General features: G+C 41.5%; 1 protein-coding gene across 1 annotated transcript in view; it reads right to left on the bottom strand.

Annotated features, from left to right (window-relative positions):
- Nucleotides 1-25,171, bottom strand: part of fer (fer (fps/fes related) tyrosine kinase) — a 77,965-nt gene that overhangs the window by 7,634 nt on the left and 45,160 nt on the right. The window contains exons 13-18 of the mRNA XM_061263217.1: nt 21,811-21,867; nt 21,341-21,459; nt 19,684-19,778; nt 17,719-17,842; nt 1,240-1,394; nt 435-557 (exon numbers count right to left, since the gene is read on the bottom strand). Of these exons, the coding sequence (XP_061119201.1) occupies nt 435-557; nt 1,240-1,394; nt 17,719-17,842; nt 19,684-19,778; nt 21,341-21,459; nt 21,811-21,867 (673 nt within the window). The remainder of the gene's footprint in view (nt 1-434; nt 558-1,239; nt 1,395-17,718; nt 17,843-19,683; nt 19,779-21,340; nt 21,460-21,810; nt 21,868-25,171) is intronic.

Raw genomic sequence — 25,171 nt, 5'->3', positions numbered from 1 at the left:
CGTGACATTTTGCTGTTATCTGAGCATCTGGACCAAAATATTGACTTGTGACTGAAATATACACAGCAGCTGTGACAGCCCAAATGAATTTGTATCCACACAAGCAATAGCTGTACAAGCACTAGCTTGCCTCTTAAAATCAAAATCTTTATTCGTTAATTTTAACAAGGGAGTGTACTTATAGTTAAATACCAGAAGAGAATAAGAATACAGCAAGTCAATTATTGAAAATACGAAGCAGATGTGGAAAAATGAATAAGTAGACTTGGGTAATGTGTTAATGTCAGTTACAGTACAAGGGAAGGCATACTGTAATAAAACTTTACAAAAGGAGCAAAAAAACAACTGTGGACAGTTCTTGTGTGGACTCTTGGCTGTTTCTTGCGACTGGTGTTCTCGGAACACCTCAGGGATTCTGGGAAATGGACACTTGCCTTTCTCCACCTGTTCCCGCGCTTGCTGGTTGGTCATTCCAGGGTAAGGACAGACTCCTAAGCTGAAGGTCTCCCAGAGGAGAATTCCGTAGCTCCACACGTCGCTTTCCGAGCTGTATCTCCCTGTGAAGGGACAGAAGAGCAGGATGAAGGAGGATGAGGGATGAGGGAGAAAAGCAGTCTGCCTCATAGATATACTCGCTTATTTTTTTGTCAGCTACACGATAAACAAAATTCAGCTTTTCCAATGAGATTATACCTAAATAAATAAATGTACATACAGAGCGCAGTGCCTTCTGCACAACCGGTACAAAGAGGTACAACTGCTGACTGAGAATTCCTCTGCCAGTGCCTGTTCAGCTTGGGTAACACAAACTTGTTTTGCGTTTACCCAACTATTTCTTCGACTTCTCCGCTTCTATGTTACAAAATGTACATTCTAATCTCAGACAGAACAACCGCAGACATTTTTATGTTTTATTATTATTGTGCGTTCAGAAAGCGAAAAAGATTAGTTATTAGTCAACTATTTTACTATTGTCACCTTTTATGCATTACTTTGAAGCACATTTTTATATGTGAATCATGTTATAGTGTCCCAGTTTATACCAAAATTGTAAGGATAACCAATTATTAATTTTAGCAAGAGATATGTTAATGGACAATATTCAAAGGGTTGAACTGTAAAACTGTATAGTAAGGTACTGAACAACAGTACCATACAGTCCAACAATCACATTCAAAACAACATATACCACAAACAATAAATCATTTTTTAAAAGTAAGATAAAAGCGTAGAACTCACCATAATTCAAAGCCTCTGGTGCCGTCCACTTGATGGGAATCTGTTTCAAGCCAGACGAGGAGTATATCCCATCATCCTCCTGTCTCGACATCCCAAAATCACTGATCTTCAACAAGTTATTCTCTCCCACCAGGCAGTTCCTTGCAGCAAGATCCCTGGGAGAGATTAAGGGACACTATCATGTCTGTACTCCTCCAACTCCATCAGCTGTGACAGAGAGTGTGTGTGTGTGTTACGCTCAAGCCCTGGGGAGATTGAACCCGTATTCACTTGTGTTAGATGAAGTGGTGTGGATCACACAGTGATTTGGGTCAGGAGCTGGAGTGGTTCAGTGTTCAGAACAGGGCCCCCGAGGGGAGCCAGGACTGCCGAACCCTCCTCCCTCCGTCAAAATGGCGCTGGAGTCGAGACAGCAGGAAACTGAGTGCCGTTGTTTCTTGAGAGTTGTCGCAAATAAGAAACACAAACTGAGCCACCCGACAAATGGCACCCCCCCCCCCCAGCCTGTCTCATTAGAGCAGCCAGACCACACTCACTCACATGCAGCACCCTAAACCCATACACTTAAAGTAATTAATCCAGGACCCTGTGCCAAGAAGCACAGTAATGAAGACACACAGAGGGGAATCTCACATCCCGTGACCCTGCGTCTGGGCGAGCCATCATTCTCTCGCCCCGCGCTGTCAGGGTAACGACACGGAGAGCCGCAGCAACCTGGCAGCAGAGGGAGGGAGCCTTACGCAACGACCCACCCCGGCCCATCTAACTCACACCCAAAAACAGCTTTAACTAACAGAGCTGTACACCCCATCCATCTAACTCACACCCAAAAACAGCTTTAACTAACAGAGCTGTACACCTCATCCATCTAACTCACACCCAAAAACACCTTTAACTAACAGAGCTGTACACCCCATCCATCTAACTCACACCCAAAAACACCTTTAACTAACAGAGCTGTACACCTCATCCATCCAACTCACACCCAAAACACCTTTAACTAACAGAGCTGTACACCCCATCCATCTAACTCACACCCAAAAACACCTTTAACTAACAGAGCTGTACACACACCCCATCCATCTAACTCACACCCAAAAACACCTTTAACTAACAGAGCTGTACACACACCCCATCCATCTAACTCACACCCAAAAACACCTTTAACTAACAGAGCTGTGTACACACCCCATCTAACTCACACCCAAAAACACCTTTAACTAACAGAGCTGTACACCTCATCCATCCAACCCACACCCAAAAATACCTTTAACCGACAGATTGGCATTGGCAATCTAACTCGCACTAAAAAAAATATATATATTAAAAAAAAAATTTAACATTTGAGAGTCCCTGGCAATTCTCAATCTAACAATTTGCATCCAAAAGCCCCAGTTACCATATCCCCCCAAAAAACAAAACAACATTGCTGCGAGTCATTGCCAGTCTAACAACTCATCCCCCAAAATACCATTAACAGACACTACACAGTCCAACACGGTGAAAATACTTGTCCCTGGAATGTTTTCCTCTTGAGAACATTCTTTGGAAAATGTGAATTTTCTTTTCCAATTTCAAAAAAGCATACTGATGGCAAAAACCAAGGACCTTTGGTTGACTGACTGAAAAGCACACAGTCGTATATTTTTGTGAATAGTATGTCCTTCAAGACACTGTACAACAGTGAAGTAGCTCATTAGGGGGGAAAATGGATTTCTGAACTTTTTTCAAAGCTTAATTGACCTGCATACCAAAAATTGGTGTCTATTTATAGAAGCATACTTCATACATCTTGAAGTTCAAGTTACTTTCATTTCCATGTAGCCTAATCACTGAGCACCCATTTTGAGCATCTGCGTTAAACCAATGAAAACACATTGCTGCCAACTACAATATTGTGGTCATACTGAAACCGAACAAACCTACCCACAGTAATGTGGGGCAGCATCACTGATCATGTATTAGGCTTAAGTAAGCATAAAGGGGCGACACTGGCTCAGGCGGTAAGAGCTGTCGTCTGGCGTGTCTCTGAGCAAGGCACCCAACCACCAGTTGGTTGGAAAATCTCAGGAGATCAGCAGATTATGAGATACTCAAACCACCCTGTCTGGCGCCAACAATCATTCCACGGTCAAAGTTACCAAGATAAAAAATTTTCTCCCCATTCTGATGTTTGATGTGAACATAAACTGAAGCCCCTGACCTGTATCTGCATGATTGTATGCATTGCACTGCTGCCACACAATTGGCCAGACAATGGCACTCTAGCATTTAGAGGCTCACGTGATGATGCTGGTGTGTGGCCATGACATCACACACGCAATTGAATTATGACAATTACATTTATTGAAGTTCGACCAAAAAACCCATCCTTCCTTTGATTTACCAGGATGTTCTTACATGCTTGGTGCCATTTCTGCAAATCTTTAATTTAATTTCCATCTCAATCTACTTAACTGTACATGTAAATCGAAATGTACAACACAGTACTGTATCGTGGAAGCCTTTCTGGGAATTGAAAATGAATTCATCTGTAAAGCTCAGCGGTCTCCAGAGGCTGGCGCTATGCATTTCAACCTCCTCGCTCATTTTAAACAAGACCTCCATGACCAGCCTCTCTCTGAGGACCAGGCAGGCACTGAGCTTCCCGACACGGCGGTACGATCGCAAACCGCCACCAGAGATACCGCCGCAAGCCTTTCAAGGGCTCGTTCAACTCCGATGCATCCCAGCGTCTCGCCTGCGAGAAGAAGCAAAGAAACCCTCATTTGCATGCACGGGGATTAAAGGAAGACATGAGCCAAACGCCACGGGAGAGGAACCCGAAGAGCAGACTCAATGAAAAGCTCTCTCCTCCTTTCCGCAGGGTCATTTAGGCTGTTCTTTTGGGAAATTAACTTTAAACATGTGTGCTTTGAAAATGAGAACCAAAACAATTACACACCTGTGGGGCTTGGCAGGCTAGTAATCCTAAATCAAGCACATCTGCTGACCTATGTTCCCTCTCCCTGATTCCTATTCAGTAGGCTGATGTAATGCAATTGGCTAAGCTGAGCAATTACATTATTACCAGTGATGTGAGCTTGTGGGGTGGATCTTGGGCAGGGGGTATAAACTCTCCATTCACAGTAAAGAGCATGTTATTTAGGGCCTGATTCTGGACAGGGACCCTGGACTGACCTGTTCAAGGTGGCCCCCTTCAGTCTGTACGTCACAGAGTCTCACATAAGGGGGGGTTTGGGGAGGGGGGGGGGTGTGATGCGGTAGTGGAGGGCAGACGAGCCACAAACTGGCTGACGACCAAGCGGCAGCTGAACAGCATCAGATGAAATGGCTGCCATCATAAATCTTCCCCCGAGCCCAGCTCCAGGGAACCAACGGCTTTCAAATGACGGAGGATATGAAGAAGAAGGAGGAGGAGGAGAAGAGGGGGGGAAAAACACCTCGGTGTTTATCCATCTGTCCGACAGGTTCTGCGAGGGGACTACGCGACACTGAGGAGCTGCACCAGGCTATGCTGACGACGTTTTGATGAATTGCACCACTCGGAATTTCACAACACAAACACCTCTCTACAGTATACCCCCCTTCCACACATATTTAATCCAGTTAATGTCCCTCCACTAAACCCATAAGATTCTGATCTGGGTTTCTGTCAATGTCGAGGGATGGCTGATATTCTTGTCATTTTAAGGCTGGGGTTTGTAATGGCAAATCTATACCAGAGAACGGCTGACTGCTATGGAGCTCCTTTCATTTTCCAAACAAAGGGAGAAAAACGTGAGATGGGTTTGTGCACAATTTCGTTTTTTAGTGCATACACTGAGGGACGACTCAGGCCTCCCCCTGAGCTGCTTACTGCAGCAACAGGAACAGGAGTACAAGGGTGTTATTGCAAGCCAAACCAAAGGTTTGTTATCTACAGTCTCTAGAAGCATTGTAATCTAATAAAACAAAACAAACAAAAATATTATTTCATAATAATATACACTTTGACACCGTCAAACCCTGATGGCACTGTTACAGTTCCCGTGGCTCCAAACAATATTATTGTTTTCAGGGAATGACACACATTGGTTGCAAAAGCCATGCAATTATATCCGCACAGCACAAACAAATTGAAAGCGCAGCACAGACTGGTTGAGAAGGGCAACTGATATTTGCAGAGGTAACCTACCAATATGGCAATTAAAAACTGAGGCAAAGTTTAAGAAACACTGCCACTAATTCTGCTTTACTGTCACTTGTGCCAACACAGTATTGTTTCTCTGCAAGACGCACAATTTAAACCAATCGACCCTCCTAAAACCACGTAAGTGCTTTGATCTCGCACATCTGGACCCAACAGCTGTAGTGATACTGACATCGCGGGAGGCAGTGTGAGCATCACCCTGTATCCCTGGGGTTGGATTTCAATTTTACACTCCAATCTATAACTCGTCCAGGTTCAGTGGAGTTTTACAGACTGGCTGAAACAAGGCCTGCCGCTACTCCCATATTTTCCAAGAAGTTAATACTGGCATTTGTGCTGACTGTCGTCTCCTGGCAGGGGAGCGGGGTGTATTAGACTGTCACTCACGCAAACTGCCCTGGCAAGATAAGTAAGAGCAATGAAAATGATTAGATCGGAAAAACATATAAGGCAAACTTTAGTGGGTCTCTTTTTCCATTGAGATTATCTTTTTCTTGGCAAATTGTTTTTACCAATGTGCACTTAAATTACCCAGCATTGAGGGGATACAGCGCCGGGCACGATGCTAATTTGAAATCTGACAGTCCAGTAAACAGCTGAATGGAAAGGACCACCCCTGCTGTTTTTGCCGTGCCGGATGGCCCTAAATAAGATGGATGGAAATGCATTTCATGGGTCAGAATACACAGAGAGAGAGGAGGCTGTTGAGGCACAATACAGTACTCTAGTTCTAGGTTTCATACAATGGCTTCAGAAAGTATTCAGACCCCTTCACTTCCTGCACACTTTATTGTGTTGTTGATTTAATTTTAAATGGATAAAATTGCAATTTATGCAATCAATATCCAATAAAAACAAAGCGAAAACAATAATAATTATTAAAATAATTAAGAAAAAAAAAAAAAGTTCAGACCTCGGGATGTATCTAGAACTTCATTGAACTTCAATTGATTGGACATCATTTAGAATGGCATGGTTGGAACCACCAGGACACTTCCTTGAGTTGGCCGTCAGGCCAGACTAAGTAACCGGACAAGAAGAGCCTTGGTCAGGGAGGTGACCAAGAACCCAATGGTCACGGTAGCAGAGCTTCAGAAGTGCTCTGCAAAGATGGGAGAAGCAGCTGGAAGGACAGCCGTCTCAGAAGCACTCCGTCAATCAGGCCTTTATGGTAGAGTGGCTACACGGAAGCCTCTAGAGCAGGGGTGTCAAACTCCAGTCCTGGAGGACCACAGTGTCTACAGGTGTTTGTGGTTTCCTTACAATCAGCAGCCAATTAAGGCCTTGAGAACAAAGTGTGTGGACTCTTTAGCCAATGAAAGCTTTGAAATGTATCTCTCATGCTGAAACACACCAAAAACTAGCAGACACTGCGGCCCTCCAGGACTGGAGTTCGACACCCCTCCTCTAGAGTAATAGGCATATGACAGCCTGCTTGGAGTTTTCCAAACACATTTTAAAGGACTCTGAGAACATGAGGACAAATATTCTCTGGTCAGATGACAAAAATGGAACTCTTTGGGCAGAACTCCAAGCAGTATGTCTGGCAAACACCAGTCACTGCTCATCAGCTGGGTAATACCATCCCTACGGTGAGGCATGGTGGTGGCAGCATCATGCTATTGGGGTGCTATAGAAAGAGACTCGATGTATGCAGCCTCAGGCTGGGGCAATGGTTCACCTTTCAGCACAATAATGAAGCATACAGTCAAGACAACGCTACAGTGGCTTTGGGACAAGACTGTCCTTGAGTGGCCCAGCCCAAACCCCATAGAACATCTGTGGAGAGACCTGAAGATGGCGGTTCACAGAAGTTTCCCATCCAAGCTTGAGAGAACGTGATAAACTGCCCAAATCCAGGTGTGCAAAGCTTGTAGAGACTTGCCCAAGAAGCAGTAATTGCTGCCACAGGGGCTTCTACAAAGTATTGAATTAAGGGCCTGAATACATAATTCAATTTATAAATGAGAGATTAAAGTTTTTGATTTTTAATAAAACATGTTTTCACTTTGTCATTATGGGTTACTGAATGTAGATTGATGGGCAAATTTATCCATTAAATTTAAATGCACAACAAAGCAAAAAGTGTCCGAATGTCTCTACCATAGCGCAACGAAAAGTGCTGGTGATTCATATTTTTTAAAGGGCAGGGTTAATTGCTTTTTCACATTTTACAACACAAACCTGAGTGCAGATGATAACAGGAACCTGCCTTTGGGGGGGGGGTGACTAATTCCATGTTTACAGAAGTAGAGTCACGAATGCATAAATCCTCCTATTTTAGCCCCCCTCCTGTTTAATGAAAATGGGAAGGATACATTTCTGGAACATTGTCATCGCATTCATTTGAATTTCACAAATATTATTTGAGGGAATGCTCATAAAGAAACATTAAAAACTTGCATTCAATTTCTGAAAGTTAACAGAAATGAGATGTTAGGTGTCTAGACAGAATGTATTATGAGTTGGTAAGCATTGTGATGTGCTTGCATTTAGAGGCCATGGTAACTCTGTATTAACCTGGATGGCAGCTTTTCCAGTCAGGCCTGTAGCAGTTTTGGGCAAAATATATGACTGAGCTTTTAAAGCCAAGTCTCTAATCTTGCATTCAGTACAGTTTAATCTTCTTGGCACTGACGTACATAATGGAATATATTTCCCCATCAAAGCCTAAAATTGCATTCACCTCCTTTGACCTTTATTTAAAATATGATTGAAACGGAAGCCTTATCATTCTGCAGAGTCAGGGAGTCCACTCAGAAGAAAAAGAGCCCTTTCACATTGTGTGATGCACAAAATTGCATTAAGAGAGGGTAGAATAACATTTGTCTTCATTGACCAAATAAAGGCACTAAGAATAGTTCAATTGAATAAAAAAAGAATACACATTTAAGGATTATAACGGATACCCGGTAGACAATATCTGCAAGAAACCCTGGTTAATGGTTGCAAAGGCCTATGCATAACAATGCAAGACCTCTTAACCTTTATCTCTGAGAGTGCACGGAATTGGACTTGGCATTTTCAGAAGCCCTGGAACACATTCACCTTTTGAAAGAACATATCTTCACAATTAAATCAAACAGTACTATAATTACACATGCAAACACACTTCACCTTACAGAAAGAGTAAATCTAAAAAGATTAGCTTGTGGTTAATAATAGGTCCGCAGTAAAAACTTCTCAAGATGAACTGCAATTCCCACAAAACAAAATGCCCTGACCGGGGTTGTAAATTTTAAAAGGACAAGCATGATTGAAGACAGAGACCTGACAGGACCTCACCATTCCTGTGTCACCATCACAGCTTAGGGAAGAAGAAAGAGTTGAGATGCAAAAGTTATTTACATGGCTGACGTACAGATTTTCACAATCCTCCATCCATTATCTTAACCCTCTTAACCTAAACAGGGTCGCAGGGCTGGAGCCTATCATAGCATACATAGGGCGAAAGGCAGGAATACACCCTGGACAGGTCGCCAGTCCATCGCAGGGTGCACACACCATTCACTCACACACTCACACACTCATACCCATGTGCAATTTAGACCCTCCAATCAGCCTAACCACTATGTTTTTGGACTGTGAGAGGAAACCGGAGTACCCAGAGGAAACCCACGCGAGCATGGGGAGAACATGCAAACTCCACACAGAGAGGCCCCGGCGGACCAGGATTTGAACCCAGGACCTCCTTGCTGTGAGGCGGCAGTGCTACCCACTGCACCATCCGTGCCGCACATAAGTACATTTTAATTAGCAGAAGTTTCCTACATTCCTTGGAAAAACAAGAAAATGGCAAGCACCCCCAATATTTATACAAAATAAAAACCCCTCTGAGATTTGCCTCAATCACATCCAATGCTTTTAAGGATTGTCCAGTGATGAATGCAAGCCATTCTAAATAATTAAGCTTCTGAAGCATACGGTGAGAAGCCAAAGTTATTTCATTTATTGCAGCAGAGGGACATTTGCATTTACATAAAAATAACTCCCTCTATAGCAGATGCATTAATTTCACAGCAAATAACAAGACATTAGCCATTTCACACGAGAAGTGGATGGATGAATGCATGGATAGACAGATAGATAAGCAGGTCGCCAAAAATGTCAGCATCTTTACCAAACAGAATGTATAAATATGTAATTGACGTGACACTAAAAGACCTTGACTGAGTCTAAAGGCCAAATGTAGGGGCAAATCCAAAAGGCAGAAACGGCGATTGAAAATCAAAACACTTTCCTTTTCAGCAGCATAGTCTCTTGGTCCGGACCTGCCTCGAAACAGCTGTGCTTAGGCAGTTTGGCATGCACCCTCAATATTAATACACATTTGTAAACTTCTTTGTTGTTCTGCTCTCTGCTATTAATGTTGCAACTGAAGGGCAATGGAGGTTCCTTTCATCAGATGTTTTATTGTCTGTGATGGGAGCCATATCTCAGGCGTGCAACCCCATTAAACCTAACAGCACGCCTAATTCCACCCTCGACCATACTCCATTTCTCACAAGGCTCAGGAGTGAGAAAGACAGACAGCGATAGAGGAGGCAGAGAGAGAGAGTGTGAGAAGCAGGCATGTTTGGCTTATAAATGAGTTTCACTGTCTCCTCATCTTATTCCGAAATATTTTGACCTTTTGCATGAATCGTGCACCTAATGTGTCGAGAAAAGGGAGAAATACGAGACCTGAGACTGGATTGGGGATGGAGATTGGGGGTCTCAGACCACAGTGAGGTACACCAGGCACGGCGAGGCTGATGTTGCAAAGGAGATGTGCCGACAGAACCCTTGAGGTGGACATGGAGTAGGCACATTAACCCCTCAGCTCACGTAGCTCAGTACAGTGGAAGCGGCAAAGACTCAGATCAAGCCCTCTTGGCTTAGCCAATTTCCGAGCCTCACGATTCACAAAGCATTCGCAAAAACTTTTGAGCGGGAGAGAAGGCTATTTCCAGAGGCCCGTACATGGAAATGTGGTTTAGAGTGCGCAAAATATGATTCTAATAGATTTGACATGATCCACAAGGCTAAAGCAGACTGGAAATATATGAAATAAGGTTACATTTGGTGGGTGCGCAGGAATATGAAATATGGGTAACATTCTGTACTTTTATCCTTTTTACCTTACACTCTATATTTTATGTATATTCACAGGAATACAAAAAACTGAAGGCTTTAGTAGGGTATCTATAGCTTTATTAGGATGCGGGAAACATTCAGTGTAGTCCGTAAGTATTTGGACAGTGGTACAGGTATGATTATGAGTCTGTACTCTAGCACATTGGATTTGAAATAAGGTTAAAGTGCTGACTGCCACCTTTAATTTAAGGGTATTTACATTCATATTGAATGATCCATGTAGGAATTAGAATATTTCACAAACAGATCTACAGCGGCTCACAGCAAGATGCAAACCACTAGTAAGCTGCAAAAACAGGATGGCCTGTTTACAGTTTGCCAAGTAGCAAAAAGAACCTACAGGTATTTTAGACAAATTGACATCACAGTTATGGCAAAGTTTGGAGAACAAAAGGAAATCACCTCTGAAACATGGTGGTGGGGGCTATACTTTGGGCATGTATGGCTGCCACAGATGTTTGCCTCCATTGATAAAGTAACTGCTGATAGCAGCAGCAAAATTAATTTAGAATTAATACAGAAGCATCTTATCTTCTCAAGTTAAAAAAACATTTCTGCCTCATAATGGCTTCCATGACTTTCACCGACATCATACCGGTCATCATACTCTAGTCCTCATGTTGACAAACACAAAGAACATACTCCAAAAGCAATCAAAAACCCAGAATCAACACTAGGAATGCAATTCCTACAAGCATCACCCAATAGGGATGTAAATACCCTCAAATTAAAAGGGAACAATCTGTACTTCTTCCTCTTATTCATTTCAAATCCAATGTGCTTTCTAGGACAGAAATTGTACCATTGTCCAAATACTTAGACTGCAGTGAATGTGGCAATCAGTAGGGTAAATGTATCAAAATAATTCATAATGGACAAGCACTCGATTACATTCATATTTTGATAGGTTCTTTGTTTCATAGATGCATTGATACCTTAGTAAAAAAATATGGAGATGGCAGTACACCAAATTGAAAAGAGAGATGTCATATATTGTGGCCATGGTGTTCATTAGGTGACGTGCTGCCATATTCATAGCTTTTGACTCAGGTTCTTTGTCTCATTGATTAGCTTTTTCACGGCAGAGCTCCCAGCCAGCAGGCTTTATGAGGAAGCGTACCTGGTTCCAATATTCCGGATCAATGCATCTCTTCTTAATTTTTACTGAATTACTTGACTTGCATGCAAGTTCAGAAATCAAGCGGTCATAGTATGTGTGTCAGATAAGCTATCAGATCAATGAAAAATTTAAGCCGTGTTCTTGCCATTGCTAAATAATTTTGTCTTCTGATCATACAGCATCCAACATTTTTCTCCTGATCACCATAGCTCCTCCTACAACTTTTTGTCTTGGGCTAGTTGTCTTGTTTATTTAATCCATTTTTGGAAATGCCCTGACCTGTATGTTCTGTGCATCAGTAGATAACAAGGCCTCAGTGAACATGACAAGGCACTACAGATGATTTAAACATAAAAACCAAAAGCCCTCCAGTTCAACAGGAAACTCAAACAGCTACACAATCGTTAAATGTCGGATTGCCATTTTTTATTGGCAACTGCCAGTCCTCCTTGTAAGTCCAGCTCCTGAAGCCTAACTCTGAATGCGCTTCCACTTCTCAACTCCCTATAAATTTGTTCTTGCTATAGCAATCATCCTAGTTTACAAGCACCAGATTCATGACCTCATTCTACACCTTTAACCCAATGCAGGATCTTAGCACGCACACACCGAGTTTCAAGAATAGTCTAAATTTGTGTCAGCAGTGAAATATTACCTGTCCTTTGTATTTACACCTTCAATTCTGACTGACAGATCCTGTGGCACTTGATGTCTTGAGTTATGACTGTTTTTGTGATCATAAAATGTCACAGCTTGTATATTTGCAGAGGGGACCCCAGGTTACTCAGTTTTACCTTGGATCAAATCAGAGCTGATGATGCCAGGTAAAACCAGTACACAGACAGACCTGTGTAAGACCCAGGGTTTCAGTCAGCCTTACCAACTCTCCTTAATTGTTATGCACGGTCAAGTGCAGGTGGATTTTATGCAGTTTTTCGTTGAAAAGGAGTCAAAATTCAGTCTGCAAGCTAAACGAAGTTGTGGATGTTACAAAAGCACTGGGACCTCGAAATAGGCACACAGCCAAAAGACAACAACAAAAGAAAATACAGCAAGATAACAAAAATAAATCTAATTTAACCAACTAGGGAACAGCTTTCTAAAACAGCAGAAGGAGGTTAAGACAAATAGTATTTGTGATTATTATTGCAGAGTTATTTGCATATAATTTTAATGTGCACTCATGCAATATAATTTGCCTAATCCTTACATAAAATATTTAAAATAAAATAAATTCCTTTATTTTGTCAATTCCTCATAACCTCAAGTATATATTCCATAAATGTAATAAAATTGTAATGCTAACGAGTTCACACCACTTTTCCATCCACTTCCTGCTAACTAATTTATGTCATTGTGTACCAGTGGGCGTGCATGTCAAACAAATGTCTGTCAAAACGGGCTGCATATTCTTCCTCCTCCTCATTTGATGCCAGTCAAATAGAGTCCCCGCCCTTCAAACATTCCCCCTGAAAGATTTGTTTTACTTGTGTATGTCATATTGCGGCAGCTAGTGCTCCACTGACTTCCATTTCACTGTGACTTTATATCTATAATATGCAGTTTTAAATCCTGTACACACATCAAATTATTACATCATACTGCAGAAAATGTATACTGTATAGAAAAAAGGTTTAATCAGTTGAGCAGGGAGTATAACTTTCTTTCATGTTAAGTTTTATGAGGATTCAAGTTGCATGAACAAGAGTCCAACATGAAAAGTCAAAGCAGAACATTTTCTTTCAGCATTTACAAGCAGACTCTTGACACTACACCACAAATGAGAAAGCCTCCACCTTCACTCTACACGAGGAAGGGCTGACAGCTGCACCAACCTCCCACTGGGACCAGTCCCATTTCATCTCTAAATATTTCAAAATAAGGTGCGTTTTATGTTTCAAAGTTAAATAAGGCAGCCTTTGTAGACAGTAAAGCAAATCATGCTGCACAACTTCCTTTGCTCAATATTTAAACAGAAAAAGGTTCAATTCCAGATGGGATATATATCCAATTACAAACCGTCCATGTAAAATATATTTCACTAGCCTAGGTGAGCCAAATGACCTGTTCACCTGTATATATTCTTATGGAGGACTGTACATGAATGAATAAAACTAAAACTTTTGATAAAATTAAGATGGACACAACATCTAAATTTAGCATACATATCCCATGTAAAGCATGTTCTCAGAAGTTGAGCAATGAAAAACATGGCTTGTGAACTCTCTACACTGGATTCAGTTGACAGTTCCAGTTCAAGTTTGTTCCTCTGGAACATAACAAAAAGCAACAGGAGACTCATAAGTGCCATACATAACACCATATTAATTAGAGTAGGGGTGACATGGCTCAGGCAGTAAGAGCAGTCGTCTGACAGTCGGAGGGTTGCCGGTTCGATCCCCCGCCCGGGCTGTGTAGAAGTGTCCCTGAGCAAGACACCTAACCCCTAAATGCTCCTGACGAGCTGGTCGGCGCCTTGCATGGCAGCCAATCGCCGTCGGTGTGTGAGTGTGTGTATGAATGGGTGAATGAGAATCAATTGTACAGCGCTTGGGATAAAGGCGCTATATAAATGCCAACCATTTACCATTTAAAGTACAAATGTAATTTAAATCAAAGTTAAAGGATAGCTTAGTCAAACAATAGAAGTATGAACAATTCAAACAAAATATATCAAACTTATGATAATACGTTTACTCAATTGACCAAGCAACCACTGTGGACAGCATACTGGTCATAAATTCTGGGTCGTCCACCAAGTGTGTGAGATGCCAACCCCCCAAGTGACATGCAGTTATACACACTGTCCGCAATTTGTCCACAAAATATGAAAACATTGTCCAAACAACTTAAACTGGCACATTGGGAGATATTGGTCAAAGAAAAATCACACACTGCAAATACATATTCTTGTAGGAAAAAATGATTGACTATTTTGACACCATTGGTACCACAGACGTATTTTGGTGCAAAGATGCAATACCATTATCACAGTGCCTGCAAGTGAACTGCTGTTGAAAATAACTTTGTTTCAAGGCATGTCAGCATGGGAATGGCTTGCTTATTACTCACGTATTAGTATTGGGTGCAAGGGTATAAGAAGGGCTAAACCCTACAATGAAATGAATCAAATCTAAATGGCACAATACAGAACCTGCTGACAGAGCATGATCCACACACCCCAACCGCACACGTACGTAATTAGACCTCAGGTCATCTCCAATCGAGGATCTTTTTTTTTTTTTTTCCTTTTTTTTTTTTTTTAAAGAAGAGCACGCGAGCATTTCGATCTGAAGAAGACGTGACAAGTCAAAATGGACACAATCTTTGCTGCAAAAGCTGAGCCACCTTTCGAAAGAGTCAATCGGGGGGGGGACCCACGTCCCCCGAGAGTCGTTGGTTCTGAAATGGGGTCACGGCAAATTGAGTGGGAAATCCCGTGATAAGCAGCAGAGATGTAATAGTGCATTAGGTCCGTTTGAGTTTGATATTACACAAGCCTAAATCATAGCGTCAGGCAGTTATTTTGATTAATGGGTTAACACTGGGTCTGCCACTGCCGTCCATTCAACCGGCTTCCCTTCCCCGGCCCTGCCTGAATAAGACACGCTCAGCCACCATTTTACAATCAAGCGAAAAAAGCACTTTCATTCCACAGTGCTGCAGTCACAGCACACTGTCGCTATGCTCCATTATGTGCATTTCCCCCACACTGCAGGTAATACTCTGCATTGATCACGCTCTATGCGCAAAGGGCTACGTCTAAAACTAATGAAACTCATTCTTTCCCCCATATCCATTTTAAAAGCCGCAGTTCAAACAACTGCACAATCCAGTGCATTGAACACACAAAATGCAGACAAAACAATCGAGTCTCCATGGTGTATATCTGACTGATGTCTCCACTCAGTACAGATTCAATTGTGAACTCGGAATTGGATTATGAACACTGGGGAAAATACATTTGTGCGGTTATGGAGAAATCGGTCCCGGTAACCGATGAAGGCAGAAATATTTAGGAAAATGTTTTGTGGAAAGCTTTACAGAAGGTAAAAAAATGAAAATAAAAATGGTAATATACCGATATGTCCACATAACATCAGGAATGATGACTTAAGCCATCTGTGGAGATGTCGCTCTTTGGCAAGCATAAAGTGTATTTCTGAGGTGCATTTAGACCTCAATTATATTTCATAACATGCAACATAATCGTTCATGTTTTCAGTGGCTTACAGCAGAAATGATCTAATGACTGCAAGTACTCACCATGCGTAATACACAACAGCTGTTAGTGGTAATGAATCATAATGGAGATAATTACATACTACTGTACATCCATAAGCAGGTCCACACAACAAAAACAGGAACGTTAAATGCTACCATTGTACCCTCTAGCACATTTAAATGTTAGGTACACACCAGATGCTCATATCCAGGGTGATGTTCACAGCTGACATTCTTTAAGTATAAGGCGTATTTACTAAAGCAGTTCTGCTTCAGAATGACTTTGCTGAAGTGTTCAATGGCAGTGCCCCACCTAGAAATGAAACCTGCTACCGCAGAGTAAGAGACCCATTTCTCTAACCTTCACCCCAGTAGCCGTAAGCCACCTGCTACTGAATATCTGCTCAAAATATACAAAACTGCCCCAAGTGAATAAAGGTGAATAATCAACTGTCCCGTCCCTTTTCATTTTGTTGTCCACCAGCATGCCATTTTGATCACTTCCCTGTCTTTGAAACTCAAATGCTGCTTGAGTTTTCCCAAAGAAAAAAAGGCAGGTGAAAAATCAGAGGAGTCAGAATTTTTTGAAAAAATGAAATGAGCACCCATTTTGGGAAGGCGAATGCTATGCAGGCCGGATGTGGATCTGGGGTGGGCCTGGTTCTGAGGGCAGGCTCAGTCTGGGGGAAGGGACGAGCGAAGGCCTGCCGGGCCCCGTGCAGGGAAACGAAAGCGCAGTACGGCGGAAAGGGAAAGGCACAAGATCCGCTTCAAACAAACAACAGCAATCACGTAAGCTCTCACCCTGCAGATATTAATATTACACCACTCCTCGGCTGCCATGTTTGTTTCTAGCTATCGGCAACAGTCACCTTAAAAAGTAATCACAGCAACACAACACGGCAGAATGTCTTCAAGTATAATGCATTATGAGGGGGAGGGGGGTTGTGGAATTGAATAATTGATGCCTTCATTGATTTTTCCCCATTATGAAACTGAGAGGGCCCAATATTAAACGGATCACAAACAAATCGTACAACAGCTGGAAACTGTGCTGGTTGTTCTCGTGTTCGCTGAGGCAGGCCAAACACATTGCACACTACCATCAAAGGGGAAGCCAATTTAGCCCGGAAGCCTTCGCAAATGCTGTCACTACCCTGCGAATGGGTGCTAAAACAATTCTGCATCTACAAGGAGGAAACTAATTAGACATCAAAGGGTAGAGCATCACGCTTCGCTGTCTAAACCCTGTGCAATCACACACAAACAACACGCCTCAGAACGTGTTTTCGGGGCGCCGTGCCGTAAATGACATCGCTGGCTTGTATTTCTTGCAAAGTTGAAACCAATTTACAAGTATAGCAATGCATTCCCGAGAGACGAGATCCGATTCTATTCAGGGATGCCATTACGCTCTCTTTGAACGTTTCAGTAGCCGACCATGGCCCATGAAAATGACTATTAATCATCTGTGCGCAAAAAGAAAATATACATTATAATTTAATTAAGGAAATGCTCATTTGTTTGCGACAGACTGAATTTTGTAGTTCTAATTACATTAGATTTCCTTAAAGCACAGCTACTTCACTCCAAAACGGCTAGCCCAGCAATGCAGAAAACAGTCATCGTTATGATAACGTCCTCCAATAAAAATAAATAAATAAATAAATAAAATACTCAATTTGGGTTGCAAGCCTAACAACATTATCAGAGCTAATGAATCGGACAGGTCTTTATGGCAGATCTAATGAAGACTGGCCGCAGCACAAAGCCATTCTCACGCACAGGAGCATGCAGAAGTACACACCTGTGGATGCAGTTCTTCAGCTCCAGGTATGCCATGCCTGCAGCGGCGTCTAAAGCAAACTTCACCAGCTGCTTCGTCTTCAGGTCTTCTTTCTTCTTCCTTAGAAATGACAGGAAGTCTCCTCCTGGCAGGAAGAAGAGTGCGTGTACACTATGAATAGGGAATGTGAAGATCTTTAATATCTTCACATTAACCTAATCAAAATGTCGACACGTTGCGTTTTTTTCAATACAGCAAAACAGTTTTTAACATCCAGGAAACTACCCTGCAACTTGACCATTTCTGTACTAGAGCTTGCTTATACGTGACATATATTACATTTTGACCATTCATTATTATTTGTACCAATGTGGGCTTATAACCAACTTTACAGACTTAAACTGATACTGAAACTAACCTACACCTTACAGCTTGATCAATCATTGATATTTGTAGCAAAGAATGTCCATTCGATTTTTACTGGATAGAAGTGAGAGATCTGCCCAAAGTCAGCCTGAATCAGCATAGATCTGGCCTGGAGTCACACGCCATCTCATAAAACTGCTATTTACTGAAGTAACATGAAAATAATGTAGCCATCTAGCCAACTCAACTACCTTTATTTATTGCTGGCAATTGCAAGTTTCGAACAAGTTATTAGCCGACTATACCATTACTGCTATAATTGTTTTGTCCTCTGTTAAACAATAAGTGTCTGCCTCGAAATTCAAAAACCCCAGGCAAAGGAGAAGTCATCCATGATCTCCAACATTTCAAATGTGATTGGTCAAAACTACTCAGAAAGATGAAGCTTGTCCATAATTTGGTGGCAGTGATTGGCAGGTTTTCATATTTAATAAAGGATGCTTTTTTTCAACCAGAGTTGTAGATTGGCATTTTGACACTTCTTAATCAAAATAATCCCTTTAAAATGTGTTAACTTGTTTTGGAAGCTGGGCCAGTGTACCTGGGGCAAATAGGACACTAACTGAATAGCCCGATTGGGCCAGTAGACAGCATCCTTAACGTTGAGCCCTACGGTTGATAAAAAGGGGAGTTGCACATTTACACTGCCCTGCTCTGGCTCCCTGCTCCATAAAATGGCGAGACAGACAGGCACAGCTGGTGTCTGGGAAGAACAAGGTTGCTGCTTTCCATTTTGACAGTAATACGTGCATTTTCAAAATTTATTATCCAAGCTAAATTCAGAACAAAACAATATTAGGCATAAAAATACAATTACACATCAAAAGCAATGTTGGATTCCGGCAGATGGTTTCAGTGCCCTCCGCTTGACATTCACTGTGCTAAATGACTCGCTCAAGAAAGCAGCAGACTACAGACAAATGATGGCTGGGAAGTACAAATTAAATCTACAGCATGTAGATACCATTGAGATGTCCTTGTTTCTTTGCGGTTTCAAAAATTAATAATTCACGTTTTCCCCTCCCATTCTTATGACAAATTAATTACATGTTTATCCGTTTGGTGTTGTAAACAAATGTAACTTTTTTTGTCTACTGACTGGTCAATGATATAGCACTGCACTAAGCTGAATGTGACTTTTCCACGCACCACTGCATTACATAAATGATATGCACACAGAAATATAAGCTTGACTGTTAAGTATCTTTCACATACAGGTCCATTACATTCATCTGTGTCTGTGCAAGAGGGGCCTCCAGACGTGACAGGGCACATTTTACAACAGCTTTTTCATTTTTTTAATAACTGTCAATTCAAAACTCTGCCTAATAAAACTGATATTGCAAAAACGCTTAGAGTCCCACGTGACAGAGAGCGGGAAAGGGGACGGGGGGGAAGAGAAAGGAGAAAGGGAGAGGGGGGGCAGAGGGAGAGAGATGGTAAAGAGAGAAAGAGGATTGATAACCAAGAGGCAGAGAGAAGTGGGAAAGAAGAAGGGGGGGGGGGGTAGAGAAGCAGATATGGACAAGGGAAAGGGATATAATTAAATAATTATTTTACCTGGCACAAGCTCCATCACAATGTATATAGGCTGTCTTTGCGTGCAGACACCTATCAACTTCACAATATTTGGGTGATCGTATTGTTTAAGAATCCTGTGAACAGATATTACATGGACACATGAATTCATATTCATATAGGCCTTGTAAACAAATATTTATTTCACTTCCTAATAACGCTATATTTAATTGAGCTTTATAACTCTTAATCAGTCAAAACATAAAAACACAGCAACATACTGCCAAGAAATGCAAACTTAATACCGCATTGATCAGTAAATCCACAAAATATTATTTTCATTTAAAAGGAAGATGAAAGGGAGGTTCCCAACATAAGAGGAACGGTTTCCATCGTGTTGCTATTGTTAGGGGAACAAAAGCCCACGAGACCTCCATTTGGAAGAATATTGGTCAAATTTATTATCCTAAACATGACAGAACCCATTCCTGTATCTGCACATAGATTCAATCTGCTGAAGGAACCAGATAAATCCAGCAGAATGAAATCCTAGTACTTTGAACAGGAAGTTCACAGGGGTCATTTAATATGCACTTATCAAAAAACAGAAGCAGAGGCATTTTGGAAGGAGGCTTATTCTTACATGGAACAAAATTATCAATAGAGCAAAAGACACAGCTTGCATTTACAAAATAACAAAATCTGAGACTATTTTCCAAATGGAAGAGCATTTGTAAGTCGTTTCAAGTCATACTGCTAAAACAGGCACAAAGTTCAAGAGGAATAGTCTTGTCTGCATGCCCTTTTAAAACTACGCACCTAGAGATGATTCAGGTTTAAAGGGGTTTTCATGCAACACAAAGAATCATTCTATTCAATCACTGTGCGCCCATGGTCTATTCAATTTTGGATGAGGAAATGTCATCACCTTTATTGGGTTTTTTCCATTATAGAACTCATTTTAGCAGCACATTTCTAAACGGTTCACTGTCAAACATGGTTAAAAATCTGTAAATGTAGGCGCTTTAGGCATACTATGCAGGATTTTCAACTTTAAAATATAAAACAACCATGCTCAGGCATTACTAGGATGCATTGGCAAACTGTATCTGTCCAATACCTTGCTTATCTGCCTGCATTTGTTATTCAAACATTAAGACCAAAAGGGAACAAATCACATTTGATGACATTGAGTTTACATGGAAGAAAATGGTACATGATTTGGTAAATAGTTAGTAGATTAAAACATATTACTTAATGGAACATTAATGTAAAGTGCTACCCATAAATTGCCATAGATCGTAGTTCTGTATTTGTCAATCTATCCTTATTTTTTTTTTCTTCCATTGTGTCATTTTATGTTCAATAACCTCAAAAAGTGGGAACACCGTCTAACTGCCCCTTTCCGATGAGGAGCCAGAGACAGCAGCTGTTGCCCTACTGTGAAAAAAGCTCACACCGTTCATCACACTGGAACATACTTCGCCGGGGGTCCCACTGTCGAGCCAAAGGCATTAGTCCCCGCAGCAACGGCTCGAAGCCGAGACGTCACCGATGGCAGCGAGCCATGTCCACCAATCAGAATCAGTTTGCAAGCACATGCAATTCCACTCATTATCGGTGACAGCAATTTCACACAGTCTGTTTTTAAGAAGACCAGTGAAGTGAGGTGAGGTAATAAATAAAAATGACAGCCCACCTGGCCTCCGACAGGAACTTGATCTTCAGCTCCTGTGGAAGGTCTTCTTTGCAGGTTTTCACAGCCACTGGAGTTTTTGAATCTCTAAGTGTTCCCTTGACAACCTCCCCAAAGTTACCCTGGAGGGAAACACGAGATGGATACCTTGCTTTTACTCTGTAATACCTACACATGCTTACATACTGTACATCCCAGTCCAAGTTTTAAAATAAACTATAGATAATTGCACAGTCACACAACACAGCAGCGCTGAGCACGATCACAGAAATAACACTGAGAAGGCAAATAAAAGGAAGGATATGTGGCTTTTAAAATCTGGGAAATAGCAACAGAGCCTACTGAAACAAGCAAACGAGCTGCGAAACATCTTATGTCCCAAGTGCCAACTGTTAATTAGTTTACCATTGGGTAGTGCTTCCATCTACACAGTAACAACCAATTAAATTGCTCATGACTGCAGCAGTACTTACTTTGCCAAGTGGATCTCCAAGTATAACATCCTCATGATTGAGAATCCATTTCTTATCCTGAAAAACAGGAGAACTGAAATTAAGGATACGGAAATGTAACACCGCAATACCTTGTTGGGGATGTTCTTTTTTTTTAAAGAAACCTTAAAAACCTTATTTCTTAAGGATTAAAGAGTGGTTGCCTTATTGATCCATTTACTAATGGCTGTGACATGATCGCATGGTACGACATGATATGACCATAATACCCGAGAAATCTCCCAGTTTTGAGTTTGAAAAAGCTGGAGCTGGCTCCATTGTTAACGTGTTTGATCAGTAGGCTTCCTCAGTAAACAAACTGCACAGCTTTACCCAAAAACGGCAGATGCCACTGATTCACAGCCACTTAATCAGCGTAATGCGCACAGGCTAAGACACGAGCACAGACCGAGATCCATGCCCACTGCAAAGGCAAGTGCATTTCTGAGCGCTGGTGTGGATGAGCCTCGATAAGGCCTCAGTCCCTCAGAGGAGGGCTGGCCCAGAGGGGCAGGCTGGGAGGTGTGTGGTGCCCCCATTTCGGCCAAGATGAATGAATCTCACCTACCACTGATGATCACACTGAAAAGTCATTCGGCATGACTCAATCGCACTCCAAAAATGTGTTCCAAGGCTCATTCAAACAACTGTCCGAGCCTAAACTAGCCATACAGCTTACACAAAGTGGCTCACTGGCTGTGTATGTTCCTTTTGCGAAGATTTAGGGAGAAAAGCCCCACAAATACAGAAAAGCAAGAAATTTGAGAAACGAATAGAATAATCCTCCATAAAAATAACCGAATACATGTATCGCAATTTATGCACAATGAACAATTCACAGCCTTTTAGAAATGAGCATCTTCTCAAATTAATTTTAGCTCTACATAATTCATCAGAAGATCCTTCTCGAGAGCCTGAGCCCTGAACTCGCTGCTGGGGGGATGAATAAATGATGGCAGGGTAGGTGAGAGGCGAGCAGGAAGGGCGAATCGTGCGTACAGGGCCACGTCAGGTGTCTGAGCCAGCCCCACTCACAGGCACGCAGGCAGCTGGGGCTCATTGCTAGTCCAGGCAGCTGCTGCCCACTGTCTCAATGGGTGGGCTCCTTGAAAAGGCCTGGTTCTCAGGCCTGAGAGACCCCTTCTGCCACAGGGCCACCATGTGAGCTCCCCTCCCAATTCTCCGGATCCCTTTCTGCTCAATCTCTGCCCCCCTTTTGTTGTTTTTTTCTAATTTCTCATTTTATGGACCTGGTCTTGATTTACTCCTTGAACTCCAAAAAAAATGACTTGGTCTTGTCTAGACTGCTCACCATCTGAGAGTGACCACCCCGGCACTATGTCACTATGTATGAGAGTTCCTGGAGTGAAGTAAATGTAAATTAACACCAGTCTGAATAGACCATCTACCATTACCAGCACTGCAAAACTGAGACTGTTGGGGATATCAGTGAGTGCCAAGAACAATTTAAATCCAATATATGCTCATGGATTGTGCAATTCCTCCGATCAGTTCTTACACAACTAATGCATTGTGCATGTAGAGCACATCATGCAATGCTCTACATAATGTCCCGTCATGAAAATTCCTTAAATACTATGACTGATTAAGTGCCAAATACTCAGCATGTATGGAGACTCCCAGGCCAGAGCTAACTTCCACAGGCAGCCTGAGCTAATGGCTAAAGCAGAAGAAAATGTAAAAAAATGTATTCAAGTGATAAAAATTTGATGTAAAATGTGGCAAACACACTCAATAAAAATCGTATCTTGGGTACCTGAGAATGGCACCATTGCTATTGTGGTACAATAGCAATACCAGCAATCTTGCCATAACAATAACTATTTCACAGAAGTATTGCATGAAGTAGATATAACTGTCCTCTGCATGTAATTATGCAACCAGATTATGTACTTATCTTCTTCCTTTTTCTCCCCAACTACAGATCAGTATCATTGATATTAACATTACACAAAAACAATTCACAAAATTAAAAAACGGTGCCATGTTTGTTCCCGGGTCTTATAGAAGGTATCCACTCTTCCAATTGAATTCTCCAAGGAGTGATTTCAGACAAGCGATCTAAATATATCTTCCTGCCGGGTTACTTTGAAGAAGCCAGGAAACTATTTATAGTGCTGTATCAAATTATTATTTTGAGAGTTTCTGCTGTAAGATTTCCGCCTCTAAACCAGAGGGTTCCAACCATTACTAAATGCCACCATTCCAGACATCTCGTAAAATGAATGGGTCTACAACATGAGTGCTCACTCGCAATTATTCACCAACTGTGTGCAGGATTTTTTTTTCTGACAGATTCTGAAATCTACTTTAGCACTAAATTCTCTGCACTTCCACCTTTCAACTCAGTAGGCTTTTAAATCAGGCACTTTGAAAGTACCTGCTACTACGATTAGAAAACATTTGGAATATTTCATATTTTAAATTGCGTTAAAAAAAAGAATGCTTCAAAAGGAGCTGCAATAAAACGTATGTGCTACAAGCTTCATAGCAGCTTAACTAACATTTAAACGTTGTGTTCTAAGCACTTATCTCACAAGAATACCGCTGTAGTCAGATAAAATATGAATAAATATAAAATTAAATATACAGTGCAGGCCAAAAGTATTTGGACAATGGTACAATTTCTGTTCTTTTGGCTCTGTACTCCAGTACATTACTTTATAAATGGAACCATTAATGTGATGTTAAAGTGCAGACTGTGGCGTTTAATTTAAGGGTATTTGCATACATATTGGATTATCCCTGCTGGAATTACATCCCTTACTATACATAGGATACAGTATCTTGCCATGATTCTAAGTCTATTATCTGCATTTTCAAACATGAAGACCAGAGTTGTGCCACTGACAGTAAAGGAAGCCATTATGAGGCCGAGAAATAATAATAATAATAATAATAAAAAAATAAAAAAATAAAAAACAGCCAGAGACATAGGCCAACCAGTAGGCTTGCTGAAACAGACTATTCGGAACATCATTAAGCAGAAAGAGAGCATTGGTGATCTCAGAAAAAGGTTGTGAATTTCATCAATTAAAATGCTAAACATAGCTACACTTCATACACTGCACATGGCTGGCCTTTCAGAAACACACCCGCTTAACTCAAAAAGACCAAGAGCATTCTGGATTTGCGGGTTGGTTTGTGATCAAGTATGCATGCCTTGGGTATGCAGGGTTCCATTTCTACATGCTTCCATCTTTCAACAAACACCCCCCGTTCTGCAATTACAATTTGTCACAACACTTCGTGGTACCAAGGCTAATCCCTGCCATTTTGTTATCTGGAGTGAATAGTAATACCGAGAAAAAGGCCCAGAGGA

This window comes from Conger conger, chromosome 12 (assembly GCF_963514075.1).
Source record: "Conger conger chromosome 12, fConCon1.1, whole genome shotgun sequence".
NCBI lineage: Eukaryota > Metazoa > Chordata > Actinopteri > Anguilliformes > Congridae > Conger > Conger conger.
The sequence above is the reverse complement of the archived record's forward strand: the minus strand, read 5'-3'. Positions and strand labels throughout refer to the sequence as shown.